The 14,087-nt window shown below is 41.3% G+C and overlaps 1 protein-coding gene across 1 annotated transcript in view; it reads left to right on the top strand.

Annotated features, from left to right (window-relative positions):
• LOC136610196 (adhesion G protein-coupled receptor E1-like) overlaps positions 1-14,087 on the top strand; it is a 135,528-nt gene that overhangs the window by 49,599 nt on the left and 71,842 nt on the right. The window contains exon 2 of the mRNA XM_066589437.1: positions 5,567-5,602. Within this exon, the coding sequence (XP_066445534.1) occupies positions 5,567-5,602 (36 nt within the window). The remainder of the gene's footprint in view (positions 1-5,566; positions 5,603-14,087) is intronic.

Here is a 14,087-nt window from a genome sequence, read left to right as displayed (position 1 = left end):
TAGAGACACCAGCTTGCATTTCTGGCAGGTGAAGTTTAGCTATAGAGAAATATATTTTATATATTTTATCACATCACAACATAACAAACTTGTGTTGTGATGCGATTTTAACATTAGAAAGTCCTATTGACTTACGTGGTAAAAAAATTGTGCGCTTTTATCGTGGGGGATGAGATGTGAAATTACTGAAAATAAAAAGTATCGCTGTCCTTTCAGTGGGCGACGGGCTCGCAGGGCTACCTGGGCATCCACTTGTCAAACTCCTATGCATCCTTATATAGTCAAAACTACATCCCCCTCCTCCGTAAAACATGGGTACTCCTGGAAAGTTGGAGCCGATACCATATTTTTTGGATAGGGAGAGTTAACGCCTTAAAGATGATGCTCCTTCCTAAGCTGTTATAATACTTCAGAGCTCTCCCAATACAAGTACCTGGATATATGCTGAAAACTCTTCAGCAGGTGTGCCTTCAATTTCTCTGTAACAACTCGTTTCCAAGGGTTTTGAAATCTACCTTGTTTAGACACAGACAGAAGGGGGGTTTTAGAGTTCCTAATTACTTAAAATGCTAACAGGTGGCTCAGCCAGCTCTCTTCCACTCCTCCTCTAACATCTCTCTCTGGGTGTCCTTGGAAGCAACTGAAATATACCCCCTTAATACAGATTCTACTTTATGGATACCGTCTAATCATAAGCCCCCAATCAACAATCCCATTATCAGCCACTCCCTTAGTATTTGGGAATCCATAAAATATTCAAGGACGCTAATATCCCCTCACCTGCCTCTTATGCCACTCCTGCAAAATCCTATATTTCCACCGGGAATGGAGTTGCCCAATCCTTTGGAAATTGGTCAAAATCAGACCTTACCAAATTATACCAATTGCTTTTAATAAATGGACCCACCCCTTTCCCAAATTTACAGGAAAAATATAAGTTACTGCCTTCGGAAGTGTTCCGGTTCCTACAATAAAATAAAAACATTTTATTTCCTCTCCCCTAAAGAATACACGTTCTCCATTGACCTTAATCCCATTTGAGAGATATTGCTATAGATACCCACACGCAAGAGGCCTCATTTTGCAAATTTAGTCAGGATTGGTGCATTCCCCCTACCGCACACAATTAACATATGTAACACGTTGGGAAAAGGACCTTGGGAAAACACTCTCCGAAGAGGACTGGAGGATATGGGAATCTACTAACAGCAGCATCAGAAATATATTAATGTTAGAAATTTCATTTAAAATCTTGTTCTGCTGGTACTTAACCCCAGACCGAGTAGCCAATGCAATACTCGGACGCTCTTGTAGTGGCCCAGTAAAACGGGGCCCCTGCACAAAAGTGTGCATGCTCTATGTTAGTATTTGTCAGTGTCTTTGTCAGTCGCCCCTCTGTTTCTGGAGGCTGTGTCTTAAGTAGTACCCGTGTGTGTGTGGATTTACTCTGCCAACTAGGAACTCCCTCAAGGAAGCTGCACGAGAGAGGGTTTACTCCTCCAATTAGGAATTCCCCGCTGCAGAAGAAAGGGTGGCATCACGAGGGACAAACAGGACTCAGGTAATCCAGAATTGGGTTCCCTCATTTATTAATCTGCCCTTGGCCCTTGGACGTGTCACCGGTTACCCTCCAGGTGGGAAATGGTAGAGCTACCGTGACAAGGCCCAAACTCTACCCCACCATCATCTAGGCCGTGGCCCGCTTCTCAGATGCTGCAGGGCGGTGTTAACTTTGCATCACAAACAGGATCAATCTTATGTGCCTGTTCTAAAGAGACCATGAAAACCCGCCAAAGGTGTTTTCCCGACATTTTCCTTGTTGCAGAAGGATGTTTGCCCAGGCAACTCTTAGATGAAGTTACTTTCAGTTTCAAGGCCCTCTGTTTTTCTCAGTCGTCCAGGACAAGATTCCTCTGACTCTTATAAATAGATCGCGGGTGCTCTGAACCTCGGGACATTTGTCAGAGTGGTGCTAGACTAAGTTGCATGATCCAGATGCAGAAAGAGAACTTTGATGTGTATGTGGCGGAGATGCACTATAAATTAAAAAGAGACTGTGGGGTGTTATTGGACCGTGTGGAATTGACAGCGTTACATGGTGAGCAACCAATGGTATATGTGAACTGTATTCAGAACCAAGATGGCACCCAGCCCTTATGTTCTTCAGAGAGCCCGCAAAGAATTCCCACCAAACAGTTTCCACCAAGGCTGAGGAAAAAGTTGGGGGGGGGGGGGTCGTCCCCGCCGTGCAGTGACAGTCTGCTGCTAAAGACCGCCCAGGAAAGGAGATACCCTCTGCCTCCAGCGTGCCGCTGGACTTATCACAGGGGAAACACTCGCAACTTCTAGAGGGTGAAGATATGGTGGCTTACACTTCACTACGGTGTGTCCCAGTGGGATATCCACCGCCCCAGCCCAAATTCTACTGGAGTGATGGGCCAGGGCTGCAAGGGTTGGCAAGGCTCCTGGCGTCGCCTGTTTCCCCCCTTTAAGCTCCCACTGCATCAAACAAGGCCATATCCACTCCCAGTCTGGGAACATCTAGGCCGCGACTGGAGTCCACTTATGTGCCTTGGATTGTTGTCCACCGGGAAAACACTAAATCTCGAGGTCAGAGGACGATGGTATTGTTTCCTGAGTTGCGTCAGCCCCTTTATGGACTTCCACCTATTGTTACTACTGCCTGGGACTCTGGACAGTCAGTGGAAGATGAAGAATTAAGGACTTTCATGTGCTCAAGCCCATTGTTGTGCTCTTCTATCGGCGTTAGCTCATGGAGCAGTATGCCTACTCCTACCGGCTTTAGTAGCAAGTCAGAATCAGAAAAAGCAGTGGACCCGCCTGTACTCGAAAGAGTAATTGCAAAATCTCCTGTGTTGTGAGACTTCTTGTGTTTTCATAGACTTTTGTTGTCTGTTTTTCTGAACTTTGTTGAAAAAGGACTTTGGTTGTTTTCTTTTTGCTAAGCTCACACAAGGACTATAACATTTATAGTCAAAGTGTTTATTTTTGCAAAATGTGATTTATTTATTTATTGCTATTGCATTCATTATCATTATCCTTTTTTTTTTATTTTGTGTTATGCAATGTTTAAGCTGTTATGCAGGAGGGTAAAGCAGGAATGCTAAGTAATGTTTCTTTGCCACTCTAGTGAATATTTGGTGAAGTAATTGTATGCAAATTGAGTGGGAGTTCCTTCTTGCAAGTTCTTCTAGCTATGTAAGTGTGCTGGCATGCTTTTACCTGTCCCAGGGGAGGCATCCACAATATACATCTTTTCTTCAGCTTAGTTGGGAGTATATACCTCAGGTTACTACTCTTCATGGGATAGTTTTCCAGGAAGGTGATGAATGATTCCACTTTTTCTGTGCTAATACTACCAGTCAGCCCTTTCTCTGTTTAGTGTCTACTCATGCTGTGTTGCATCTTTCTTTTATTTCTAGTCCTTGAGGAGAAGAGTCATGTATTAGTCCCCCATGGCAATGTTAGTGTATCCTGGATTCCGTCCAGCCTAATAGTTGTTTGTGGTAATAGCCATACCACTTCAGCACACGCCATTATAAAAAGTAATTCTAGATATAGAATGACATCATAAGTAGTCTAAAGTACACTTAGGTGGGTGAGCTCTAAGTAGCCCCGGCGGGTGAGTTGTGTTTACAGGTTTCGCCTTGCACACTTAACGACTGTGTAGGTAGTTCACCAGATGTTATTGTGTAGGACACTGAAAGCTAGTCTGCTCTGGACTTTGCACTCTGTTTAAGAGGCACCAGGGTCAGCTTGTTTTTAAGTAGGGAGGGAACTGTAGTGACCCAGTACAATTGGGCCCCTCCAAAAAAAAGTGTGTATGCTCTATGTTGTATTTGTCAGTGTCTTTGGTGCTGTGTGAGTAGAGTTTATTGCATAACTGCAGCATTGTATTGGTTAAGTCTCTGGGGTCTGGGTTATGTATCTCTTTGTCTATCATGTGACAGTGTATTATTTATGTGTATGCAAGGTGTGAGAGCAGGGCTTTTTGCTAGTAATCCCCACCTAGAGAGGTACAAGGCAGTTGTCAGTGGTTACCTTCAACCCACCAACACAAAATAGAGGAGGCCGAGAGGATGGCCTAGCGACCGTTGGGGACTACTCATCCCAGAAAGTCTACAGCGTGTTTTTGTCTGTGAGTGTGAACCGGTAGACACTGAGAGAGGAAAAAGTGGTACAGGGGCCAGGACCTGCAGATAACCATGGCTGTGGTTTATTCTGCATCCCATGAGTTCTTCCTGTCACTTGTCGCCCATCCGTTTCCGGAGGCTGTGTCTTAAGCAGTAACCGTGTGTGTATGGATTGACTCTGCCAACTAGGAATTACCCCAAGGAAGCTGCACGAGAGAGGGTTTACTCCTCCAACTAGGAATCCTCCGCTGCAGAAGAAACGGTGGCGTCACGAGTGACAAACAGAACTCAAGTAACCCAGATTAGGGTGCCCTCCTTTATTAACCCGCCCTCAGCTCTGGGATGTGTCACCGGTTACCCAACCAGGTGAAAGACGGTAGAGCCACCGTGACAAGGCCCAAACTCTACCCTGCCGTCTCCTAGGACGTGGCCTGCTTCTCAGATACTGCACTCTCCCAAATGTTTCCACAGATGCTAGACTTCGGGAGATATGTTCCACATCTGGTGGTCCTGTCCTCGGGCTAGAAGGGTATGGATTTGAGTTTGCTCCCTAATATATTCAGTCAACGGCCACAAGATACGCAAAAACCCTTGGGAAGCGCTAGTAAAACAAACGCATAAGTAATGTCCAGGAAACTAATTTCCTTCCTTTTTCTGGCCACAAAAAAAGTTGTTGCCCATTCAAGGCGCAAAGCTTCCTTGGACTTTACCAAGGTCAAGCGCAGGGTGGATTGGTATCTAATAAATTAAAAACTGACCTCAATTTTAGCGGATGAGCATGGAAAATTCTTGAAAAAAATTGACCTTTTTGCTAGAATATACTCTTCCCCCACAAAAATAATAGATCCCTAGCTTCCTTGTAAAAGCAGTAATATCATAAAATGCCCACTAAACTGCCAATCTACAGCCTAAAACTGTCTCTTGCAGCATCCACCCCATGGGAAAAGCTCCTCCTGTCTCAGAAGTTACCCTTACCAACATCCCTATCTATACCTAAATCTTTCCTATTCTCCCTCAACTCAAGTTAGGCCCTGACCAGGCCGTTAGTATTCTGATTCTTCTTTATAGCAGTCCAACTTCAAGACTGGACAGGGACACTGAGGAGAAAATAATTCTTAATTTGAATTTGAGCCATATTTTCTTCTCTCTTACCTCAATCTACATAACTGTTTACTGCTTTTGTTGTGTATTAATGAGACTATGAAGTATTCTAGTCAAATGTTTACTGCATTATTGCAAAAATGTTCAAAAATTGCAGGAACAAAGACGCGATTTTGCTGTGATTTTCTCACTACAAAATCGTGATTGCCCGTGTGAAACTAGCCTAATGGATCATTTTCTGATGACATATTCACTTTTATGTTGCCTATTGGACTATAAAACCAATATTTAACAGATTATTTCTTCCTTAGGGCTCCTCTTCTTCTTGAACTGCTGTACAGCGAGAGGTAAATCACAAGGGGAAAAATTGATTAAAAAACATTGGATGTGTACAGGAGTGAGCTGTCGGATGGATTTGTAGGGTGCAATTGACAAGGAGAGACACTGGCTATATATGGAGTGTGAGTATATAACAGCGGTGTATAGACATATCATAGGACAATTGAACTATTCCAGACTCCTATAGGAACACGCCCCATTGACAAGCTGGTTTGTAACTCCTAGTTGTCAGTTTATGAATAAATTACCTGAAGGAATACAAGAGAAACAGCACAATGCAGAATTATAGGAAAATATGCACCAGAATTATTAATTTATGGGGAAAGCAAGTTTATACTATGCCCGACATGTAAGGGGGCCTGTACTGTCCCCTTTAAAGCACTTTTTAGCTCATGCCGGGATGTTCCTGTTGTACAAACAGATGAAAAGAAACAGAAAGCAGTAGTGTAGATGAAGAACACCCAGGTGTGTGTGTATGTATATATCCATAAACCAATCAGATGTAAACACTTTATGATCAGTTATCCTGGAATATGGGGATGTGATTTAGGTATTTAGTTGGGCAGCATGGTGGCTCAGTGGTTAGCACTGTGGCCTCGCAGAGCTGTGTTCGAATCCCACCAAGGACAACAACTGCAGGGAGTTTTCATGTTCTTCCTGTGTTTGCGTGGCTTTCCTCTGGGTACTGTGTTTTTCCCCAACACTACAAAAACATAGGTGAACTTAAAATGGGAGCCCCTATGGGGACATCAAGTGATGTATAGCACTACGGAACAAGTATGCTCTAAAATAAATAAATAGTTATCCACTGCCATCTTTGGTGATTTACACCTGAATGTACACCTACTTGGGTACTCTCCTTCTGCACTAGTGTGGGAGGGGATAATTATAGAGGCTGCAAATACATACATTAATGGAAGAAGTAATATAGAGAGAGTCAACCTAGGAGAGCCCTTCACGGTTTGATGGGAGTGGGGTTTTTGGGGAGAAGATTTACCTAGGGGTATGGATAACCTACAGCAAGAGAAAGAAGGAAAGAGAAAGAATACAGAACAGGGAGAAAGAGTGAATGGGGAAAAGAATGAAAGACAGTGCTGTCAAGTTGGGTTGCACACTTGGGTTGCCAATAATATATTGCAATACTTAGTATTACCAAAGCATTATTGGTAACCCATCATGCACTATAAAAGTTTTTATCATGTGAAACAGATCCTAGTATGACCTGAACAATGGTTAGGATATGCTGAACTTTGTAATTTTGCAAACTAGAAGTCAGAGGACCTTACATGTGAACACAATATAACGATACTGATGTAACACGGTCAGAGACAGAATACACAATGTCACTAAGTGACCCACAAGTGATTTTCTCTTGATTTCCTCGTTTTCTTCTCAATATGGTCCAGATCTTTATGACTTCTCCAGCTAATTCTTGTCCCTGCTGAGTTTGTGGCCACAACATCTTTGACTTCTCTGAAAACAGTAACACCAAACACTATGGGATCTGAAAATAGTATAACACCCATAGTGTGCCTAGAAATAAAGTAGAATACACTGTACAATAGAAATAGAATACACTGTGACCCAAGAAACAAATTATAATCTACACTGTGCCCAAATAAATGTATTATTTTCTCTTCTTCTCTATCTGGTCCCAGACCACCATGAAGACTTCCAGATATGTTGTCTAGTAAGCATGGCCAGGGGTGTTACATATCTTTAACAACACACTTGGTTAATGTCATGGAGGTGGGGCATGAAGTTGAAAGGGGTAGCCCATATTTCATGGTACCCCCCAAGACTTGTGGTACATTCATCTGTGTCTGTCCCCTCCTCACCCCCTCCTCCTCCTACTCTTTTCTTGCCATACTCCTACAAGGCCAAAATGACAAATCTGAATCTAGGAGATAGTATAGAAGAAAATGGACATCAATTGGTATTTTCTTTTTGTGCGCATGAAAAACAGATGAATATGCATGCAAGAAAAAAAAACCATATGCACAAAGGGAAGCTCCAGCCATATTTAAGTGTGTTTTTTGTGATTGTTCTCAGTAAGAGAAACCAAGTAATCTGGTAGATATGATACTTTTTAATAGTTAATAGGGATGAGCGAGCATACTCGGAAAAGCACTACTCGCTCGAGTAATTTGCTTTATCCGAGTATCGCAGTGCTCGTCCCTGAAGATTCGGGTGCCGCTGCGGCTGACAGGTGAGTCGCAGCGGGGAGCAGGGGAGAGCGGGCGGGAGAGAGGGAGAGAAAGATCTCCCCTCCGTTCCTCCCCGCTCTCCCCTGCAGCTCCCCACTCTGTGCCAGCACCCGAATCTTCAGGGACGAGCACAGCGATACTTGGATAAAGCACATTACTCGAGCGAGTAGTGCTTTTCCGAGTATGCTCGCTCATCCCTAATAGTTAACAAAAATAAATAATGTTATAGTGAATTTTCAAACCAACTTAGGATCCTTCCTCGGGCATAATAAAATTAGATCTGAAGATCAATATATATACATATACATATGAAAAGACACAGACATGGTGTGATTAATTTGAACTTAAAAAAATACCACAACAGGATGAGCAGAGGAATAAATACTTAATTAGTCCACTAAAAAGGGATGTGAAAGTTTTATAGTCTCTAAATTGCTGTTAGGGGGCACTCATCACCACACAATTAAAGAGAGAAAGACAGGATTACCTGTGGCAGAGCATTTTTCTAGTCACGGACACAACATAGAACATATGCAAATTATTATACTTAAAGGCAATTCCAACGTCACAGAAGAATTTGAGAGAAAAAGTTTTAACTATCCTTGATACCCTGAGGAATAGAATGAACCTTGAAGGCAGCTTCTTGCATCAGTGGAGAATATAAAAAAGGTCTGGAGCAGAAATAACACACTGGCCTGGAGACCCCTTAACACAAATTTAGAGACCATAAAACTTTCACATCCCTTATCAGTGGACTAAGTAATCATTTACTCCTCTGTTCATCCTGTTGGGTATTTTTCTAAATGCAGATTATTCACACCATGACCCTGAGTAGGTTCAAAAGCTTACTGCAACATCATGTATTTTTGTTAGCCATTAACCCCTTGAGTAGCACGCCCGGAAATTTTCGGGTAAGAGCTTCACTGCCCATGGTGATATAGCTCGGAAGATTTCTGGGCTATGTATCACTATGGGAGCTGCAGAGCACAATGCCACACGTTGTGGCATTGTGCTCTGCCTGCACAGTCCCTCATAAAACAGTTCAGGACTTTGAAAAACAGAAACTGGAAGATATTGCTGATCTGCGGGCAATCTAACGCTTCTGAATTCAAAACTCCTGCACTGCTTTGTTTACAGGTTGCCATAGAGACCATCGGCTTGTTAGAAGCAAGCTGATGGTCTCCGTGGCAGGGAGAGCTGGTACTGAGGACAGTCAGGCACCAGCTCTTACAGCAGAGATCAGAGAAAATCTCCGATCTCTGCTGTGTTAACCCTTTACATGCTGCAGTCTATGTGACTGCAGCATGTAAAGGGCTGTCACCATCGGAATCCCCCCCTGGAATTTGATCAGGGGGTCCTGATGCGTCTCTGTGGAAGTCCCCTATAGGGACAAAAATGAAAAAAAAATTTAAAAAAGTAAAAAAAATTATTAAAAAATAAATAAATAAAAACACTTGTCTTCCTTTACTTTGTAAAAAAATAAAAATAAAATTACACATGTGGTATCCCTGCATCGTAATGACCCAGAGAAGGAAGTTAGTACATATTTAACCCCTTAATGACACGGCCCCTTTTTTTTCTTTTTTCCCCATTTCTTTTTTTCCTCCCCTCTTTAAAAAATCATAACTCCTTTATCCATCGACGTTGCTGTATGAAGGCTTGTTTTTTGCGGGACAAGTTTTTTTTTCATTGGTGCTATTTAAAATACCATATAATGTACTGAAAAACTTTTACAAAATTCTACGTGGAGTAAAATGAAAAAAAAAAATGGCATTCCGCCATCTTTCAGTGCGTTTTGTTTCTACAATGCACAAACTGCAACAAAAATGACATGATAACTTCATTTTATGGGTCAGTACGATTGCGACGATACCAAACTTGTTTAGTTTTTTTTTTTGCTGTAGTACTTGTACTTTTTTTCAAAGACATTTTGTTTTTTTAAAATTATTTTCTGCTACATCTTCTGCGCGCAATAACTTTTTTATTTTTCCGTTGACGTACTTGAGTGAGAGCTCATTTTTTGCGGGATGTCCTGTAGTTTCCATTAGTACCAATCCGGAATACATATGACTTTTTGATCGCGTTTTATTGCTTTTTTTTTTTTTCAAATAGTTTTTATTGGAGTTTTAACATGGAATTAAGTTACAGAGTAAGTCATCACAGTAAGTTTGCGGTATATATGAGTATACAGTAAAGGAGCGCAAATATTAGCACATTATTCAGATCTTAATGGGCTTGTAGAGTGAGGACAACTTTTGTAAAAACATAGCAGTCAGGGATACTTTAAGTAAGATATAAAAACGGTAACTTTTACAAGATAACTAGAGAACATTAGTGCGGTTTGTAAATACACCTCAAGAAGTATACGAGTAGACAACTTTTGGGGATAATATTAATCAGATGTCACAAGAAGAATATTTTAGCCAGGGGTTCCAGGTACGAGAAAAGCTGGGCATAGAGTCTTTTGACAAAGCGAATATTTTTTCATAGGTACAATGATCTGACATAATATCAAGTACTATAATATCAAGTATATGACATAACTTCAACTACTGTTGGAGGAAATGCGGATTTCCACTTTCTGGCTATGGCCATCTTAGCCACCATCAACAAGTGACAGATCAGTTTTCGCTTTGGAGATGGAATAATATTGGTGTTTAGTAGCAGTAGGGCTAACTTGGGTGATTTGGGGGTTGCACAGTTTGAGATTTTCCGGATAGTGTGGAATATTTCTCTCCAGAACGGTTGTATGAGTGGACAGTCCCAAAACAGGTGGATCAAAGTACCCACCTGGCCGCAGTTTCTCCAACAGTGTTTGTCAAGGCTGGGGAAGTATCTGGCCAATTTAGAGGGAGAATATTACCATCTGGTTAGTGTTTTATAATGAATTTGGAGGAGGTTGGCAGATAATGAGGATTTGTTTGCCCAGACAAAGGAGAGCAGCCATTGGTCTAAGTGAAAATACTTTTTAAAATCAGATTCCCAGTTTAGCAAATGAATTTTCTTTTTAGAGCTCATGTCTCCTGCTAGGATGTTGTAGAAATCCCTTGTTAGGGAAGGTTTTTTTTGGTTGTTCCTGAAGAGCATGGTAAGGAATTTATTGGGAAAGGAGTGTTTTATCAAGTTAGTTGCAGAAAGAAGAGAGCGCATTTGGCAGTAGGAATGATATTCCTTGTCGGAGATCCCATGTCTGGATCTTAAAGTTTGAAAGGGGGCTATTTTTCCCTCCAGGTAGAGGTCTGCTACTTGTGTCATTCCCCCTCTAGTCCAAGGTGAGATTGTCTGGGATAAAATATGTGAGGATTTCTAAGGGAAGTTTAAGCTCTTTTTTGTCTGTATTTAGCTTTAATTTTAGGTTGTATATATTCCAGGCCTGTAATGTTGCTAGCATAGGAGGGGATAAGGTTTGTAGGATTGAGTCCAAAACGGGATAGGAAGTCGTTTTGCCTATCATGATGGCTAATAAAAGAGATTTCAGGTCTCTATTTCTGTTTAGGTTTTTTTCCATCGAGATCCATGGAAGGGTGCCAGTTTTTTCTAACCAGGGGGTGGATAGATTTAAATTTATGGCTTGACAGTATGCCCATAGGTCAGGGACTCCCAATCCACCCTGTTTACGATTAAGATATAGGATCGTGGATGCTACTCTGGGTTTCTTGTTATTCCAGATGAAGCGGGACAGTTGTTTTTGAAATTCAATTACTTTACTCTGGGGGATTGGGAGGGCTAAGGTGCAGAATAAATAAAGTAGTTTGGGTAGGATTATCATCTTATATAAGACAATTCTCCCGAACCAGGAGTGTTCATTCTTACCCAAAGATATCAGATCTTTCTGAGTTGAGAGGAGAAGGGGATCTAGATTGGTTGATACCATTTCGGATATAGGAAAGGAAATAGTTATTCCCAAGTAAGGTATCAATGTCTTCCATGTGAATTTAAATTCGGATTGAATTGCTTCTTTTAAGGAAGAGGAAACATTAATTCCAAGGATTAGGGATTTATTTATGTTCAGTTTATAATAAGACACGTTACTAAATTCTGTGATAATTTTTTGTAGGGCTCTCAATGAAACTAGGGGGTTAGACAAAGTTAGCAGGACATCATCTGCATATAGACCGATTTTATGTTGTCTGCCTCCTATTGAGTAGCCGCTAATGAAAGGAGAATTTCTGATCAACTTTGCCATAGGTTCCATCATCATTATGAATAGTAGCGGGGATAGGGGGCAGCCTTGTCTTGAGCCGTTGGTCAGAGAGCGCTCCATTCACCAGAGTTCTGGCTGACGGTAGGAGTAGAGAGCTTTGATTGCTTTAAGGAAATTGTTACCAATGCCGAATTTTTCTAGGACCGCAAATGCAAAGTCCCAATGGAGTCTGTCGAACGCCTTCTCCCTGTTCAGGGCAAGGAGGAGAGAAGGCGCTCGACTCGACCCCATGCCTGCCAGAAGATTAAGGGTTCTCCTCGTACCGTCCGAAGTCTGTCTACCTTTGATAAAGCCAACTTGATCGATATGAATTATAGTTGGGAGAATATGTAGGACTCTTGTCGCTAGGATTTTTGAAAATATTTTTGTATCTGAGTTGAGTAAGGAAATCGGTCGGAAATTTGCTGGAGTATCTGGAGCTTTCCCAGGTTTGGGAATTGTGATGATGGTGGTCTGGAGCATCTCCGAAGGCATGACGCCCGTAGTCATATCTTTATTAAAGACATTAGTAAGATGAGGAGATAAAGTTTGGGCATAGATCTTGTAGTGCTCATTTGTAAAACCATCGGGGCCCGGAGATTTGAAGCTTTTTAACAGCTTAATGGTTGTGAGAATTTCCTTAATGGTGATGGGTTCATCTAGGTTGCTTTTTGAGGAGTCTATTTTTGGAAGAGACATTTTTTGTAGAAAGGCATTAATTGTGGATGAGTTTGGTTGAGGAGTAGCTACATAGTTTTTTAGATTATATAGGTTGGAGTAAAATGAGCTAAATTCGTTAGCAATGTCTTGTGGGTGAGTCAACTTAATATTAGTTTTCATTTGAATAGGAATGGAATCTTTGCTTTAATATGTGCTTGTTTAGCTCTATTTGCCATTAGTTTGGAGGGTTTGTTGTGTTGGGAGTAGTAGTTTGCTTTCATGTTTCTGGTATTTTTGTTATGTTCTTCTATAAGTATAACTCTAAGTTTTCTTCTGAGTATGGCCAGGTCTACAAGGTCTGTATTTTGGGGGGAGTTTTGTAGTCTGGATTCTATGGTGTGGATTTGACTCAGAAGATCGTCCATTGTTTTTTGTTTATTTCTTGTATACTGGGCGTTTAGTTTAATTAAAATTCCTCTAATTACCGCTTTGTGAGCGTTCCAAAGAGTAGAGGGGCTAATTTCTGGGGTTGCGTTTAGGTGGAAGTATTCTTTCAGGGATTCGGAGATTAGAGTTTTATTTTTAGGCGATTTGAGTAAGAAGACGTTGTTGCGCCAAATTTTAGTGTTTCCTCTTGGGGGCCCCAACTCTAGTTTTAAAAATATTGGAGAGTGGTCAGACCAGGTCGCTGTTCCTATATCTGATGATTTAATCAGCGGTAGGGTCCATCTATCGACAATAAAGAGGTCGATACAAGAAAAGGATTTATGGCGGGGCGAATAATAAGTGAATTCTTTAGAAGATGAGTTCAGACATCTATATGCGTCATATAGGGCTTCTTTGTGAAGCTAAGGAAATAATATAGGGGAAGACCTTAGTTTATTTGTGGAGTCAAGAACTCTGTCAGGTGTAATTTTGAAGTCTCCACAAATTATTAGTTTTCCTATTTGAGATTTTTTAATTTTATTTATTGTTTTGTTTAAGAAAGAAATTTGGGACTTATTTGGTGCATAAATATTGGCAATTGTGATAGGGGATTGATCTATGCTGCCAACTAGGATAAGATATCTTCCTTTGGGGTCGGTAAGGCAGGTTTTTAGTGTAAAATTACTGTTGGCTTTGAAAGCAACCAGCACTTCTGCTTGTTTTTTGGGGGCGCACGACATATAAATTTGGGGATAGTGTTTATTAGTAAAGTCTGGACACTTAGTGGAGGAAAAGTGGGTCTCCTGTAAGCAAAGCACGTCTGCTCCCATCTGCTGGCGTCTCTCCAAACCAAAGCCCTTTTAAAGGGTGAGTTCACACCCCTAACATTATGAGAGGTGATTTTAAGTGACATAATTAACCATTATGTAAATGATAAATCTTTGAGGGTACAACAAGGCCGCACAAGTAACAAAAAATAAACAATTAGAAATACATACAAATGAGGATGCATCAGGG

Source organism: Eleutherodactylus coqui, chromosome 2, assembly GCF_035609145.1.
Source record: "Eleutherodactylus coqui strain aEleCoq1 chromosome 2, aEleCoq1.hap1, whole genome shotgun sequence".
Taxonomy (NCBI): domain Eukaryota; kingdom Metazoa; phylum Chordata; class Amphibia; order Anura; family Eleutherodactylidae; genus Eleutherodactylus; species Eleutherodactylus coqui.
Note: the sequence above shows the minus strand (reverse complement) of the source record. Positions and strands in the feature narration are given on the sequence as shown.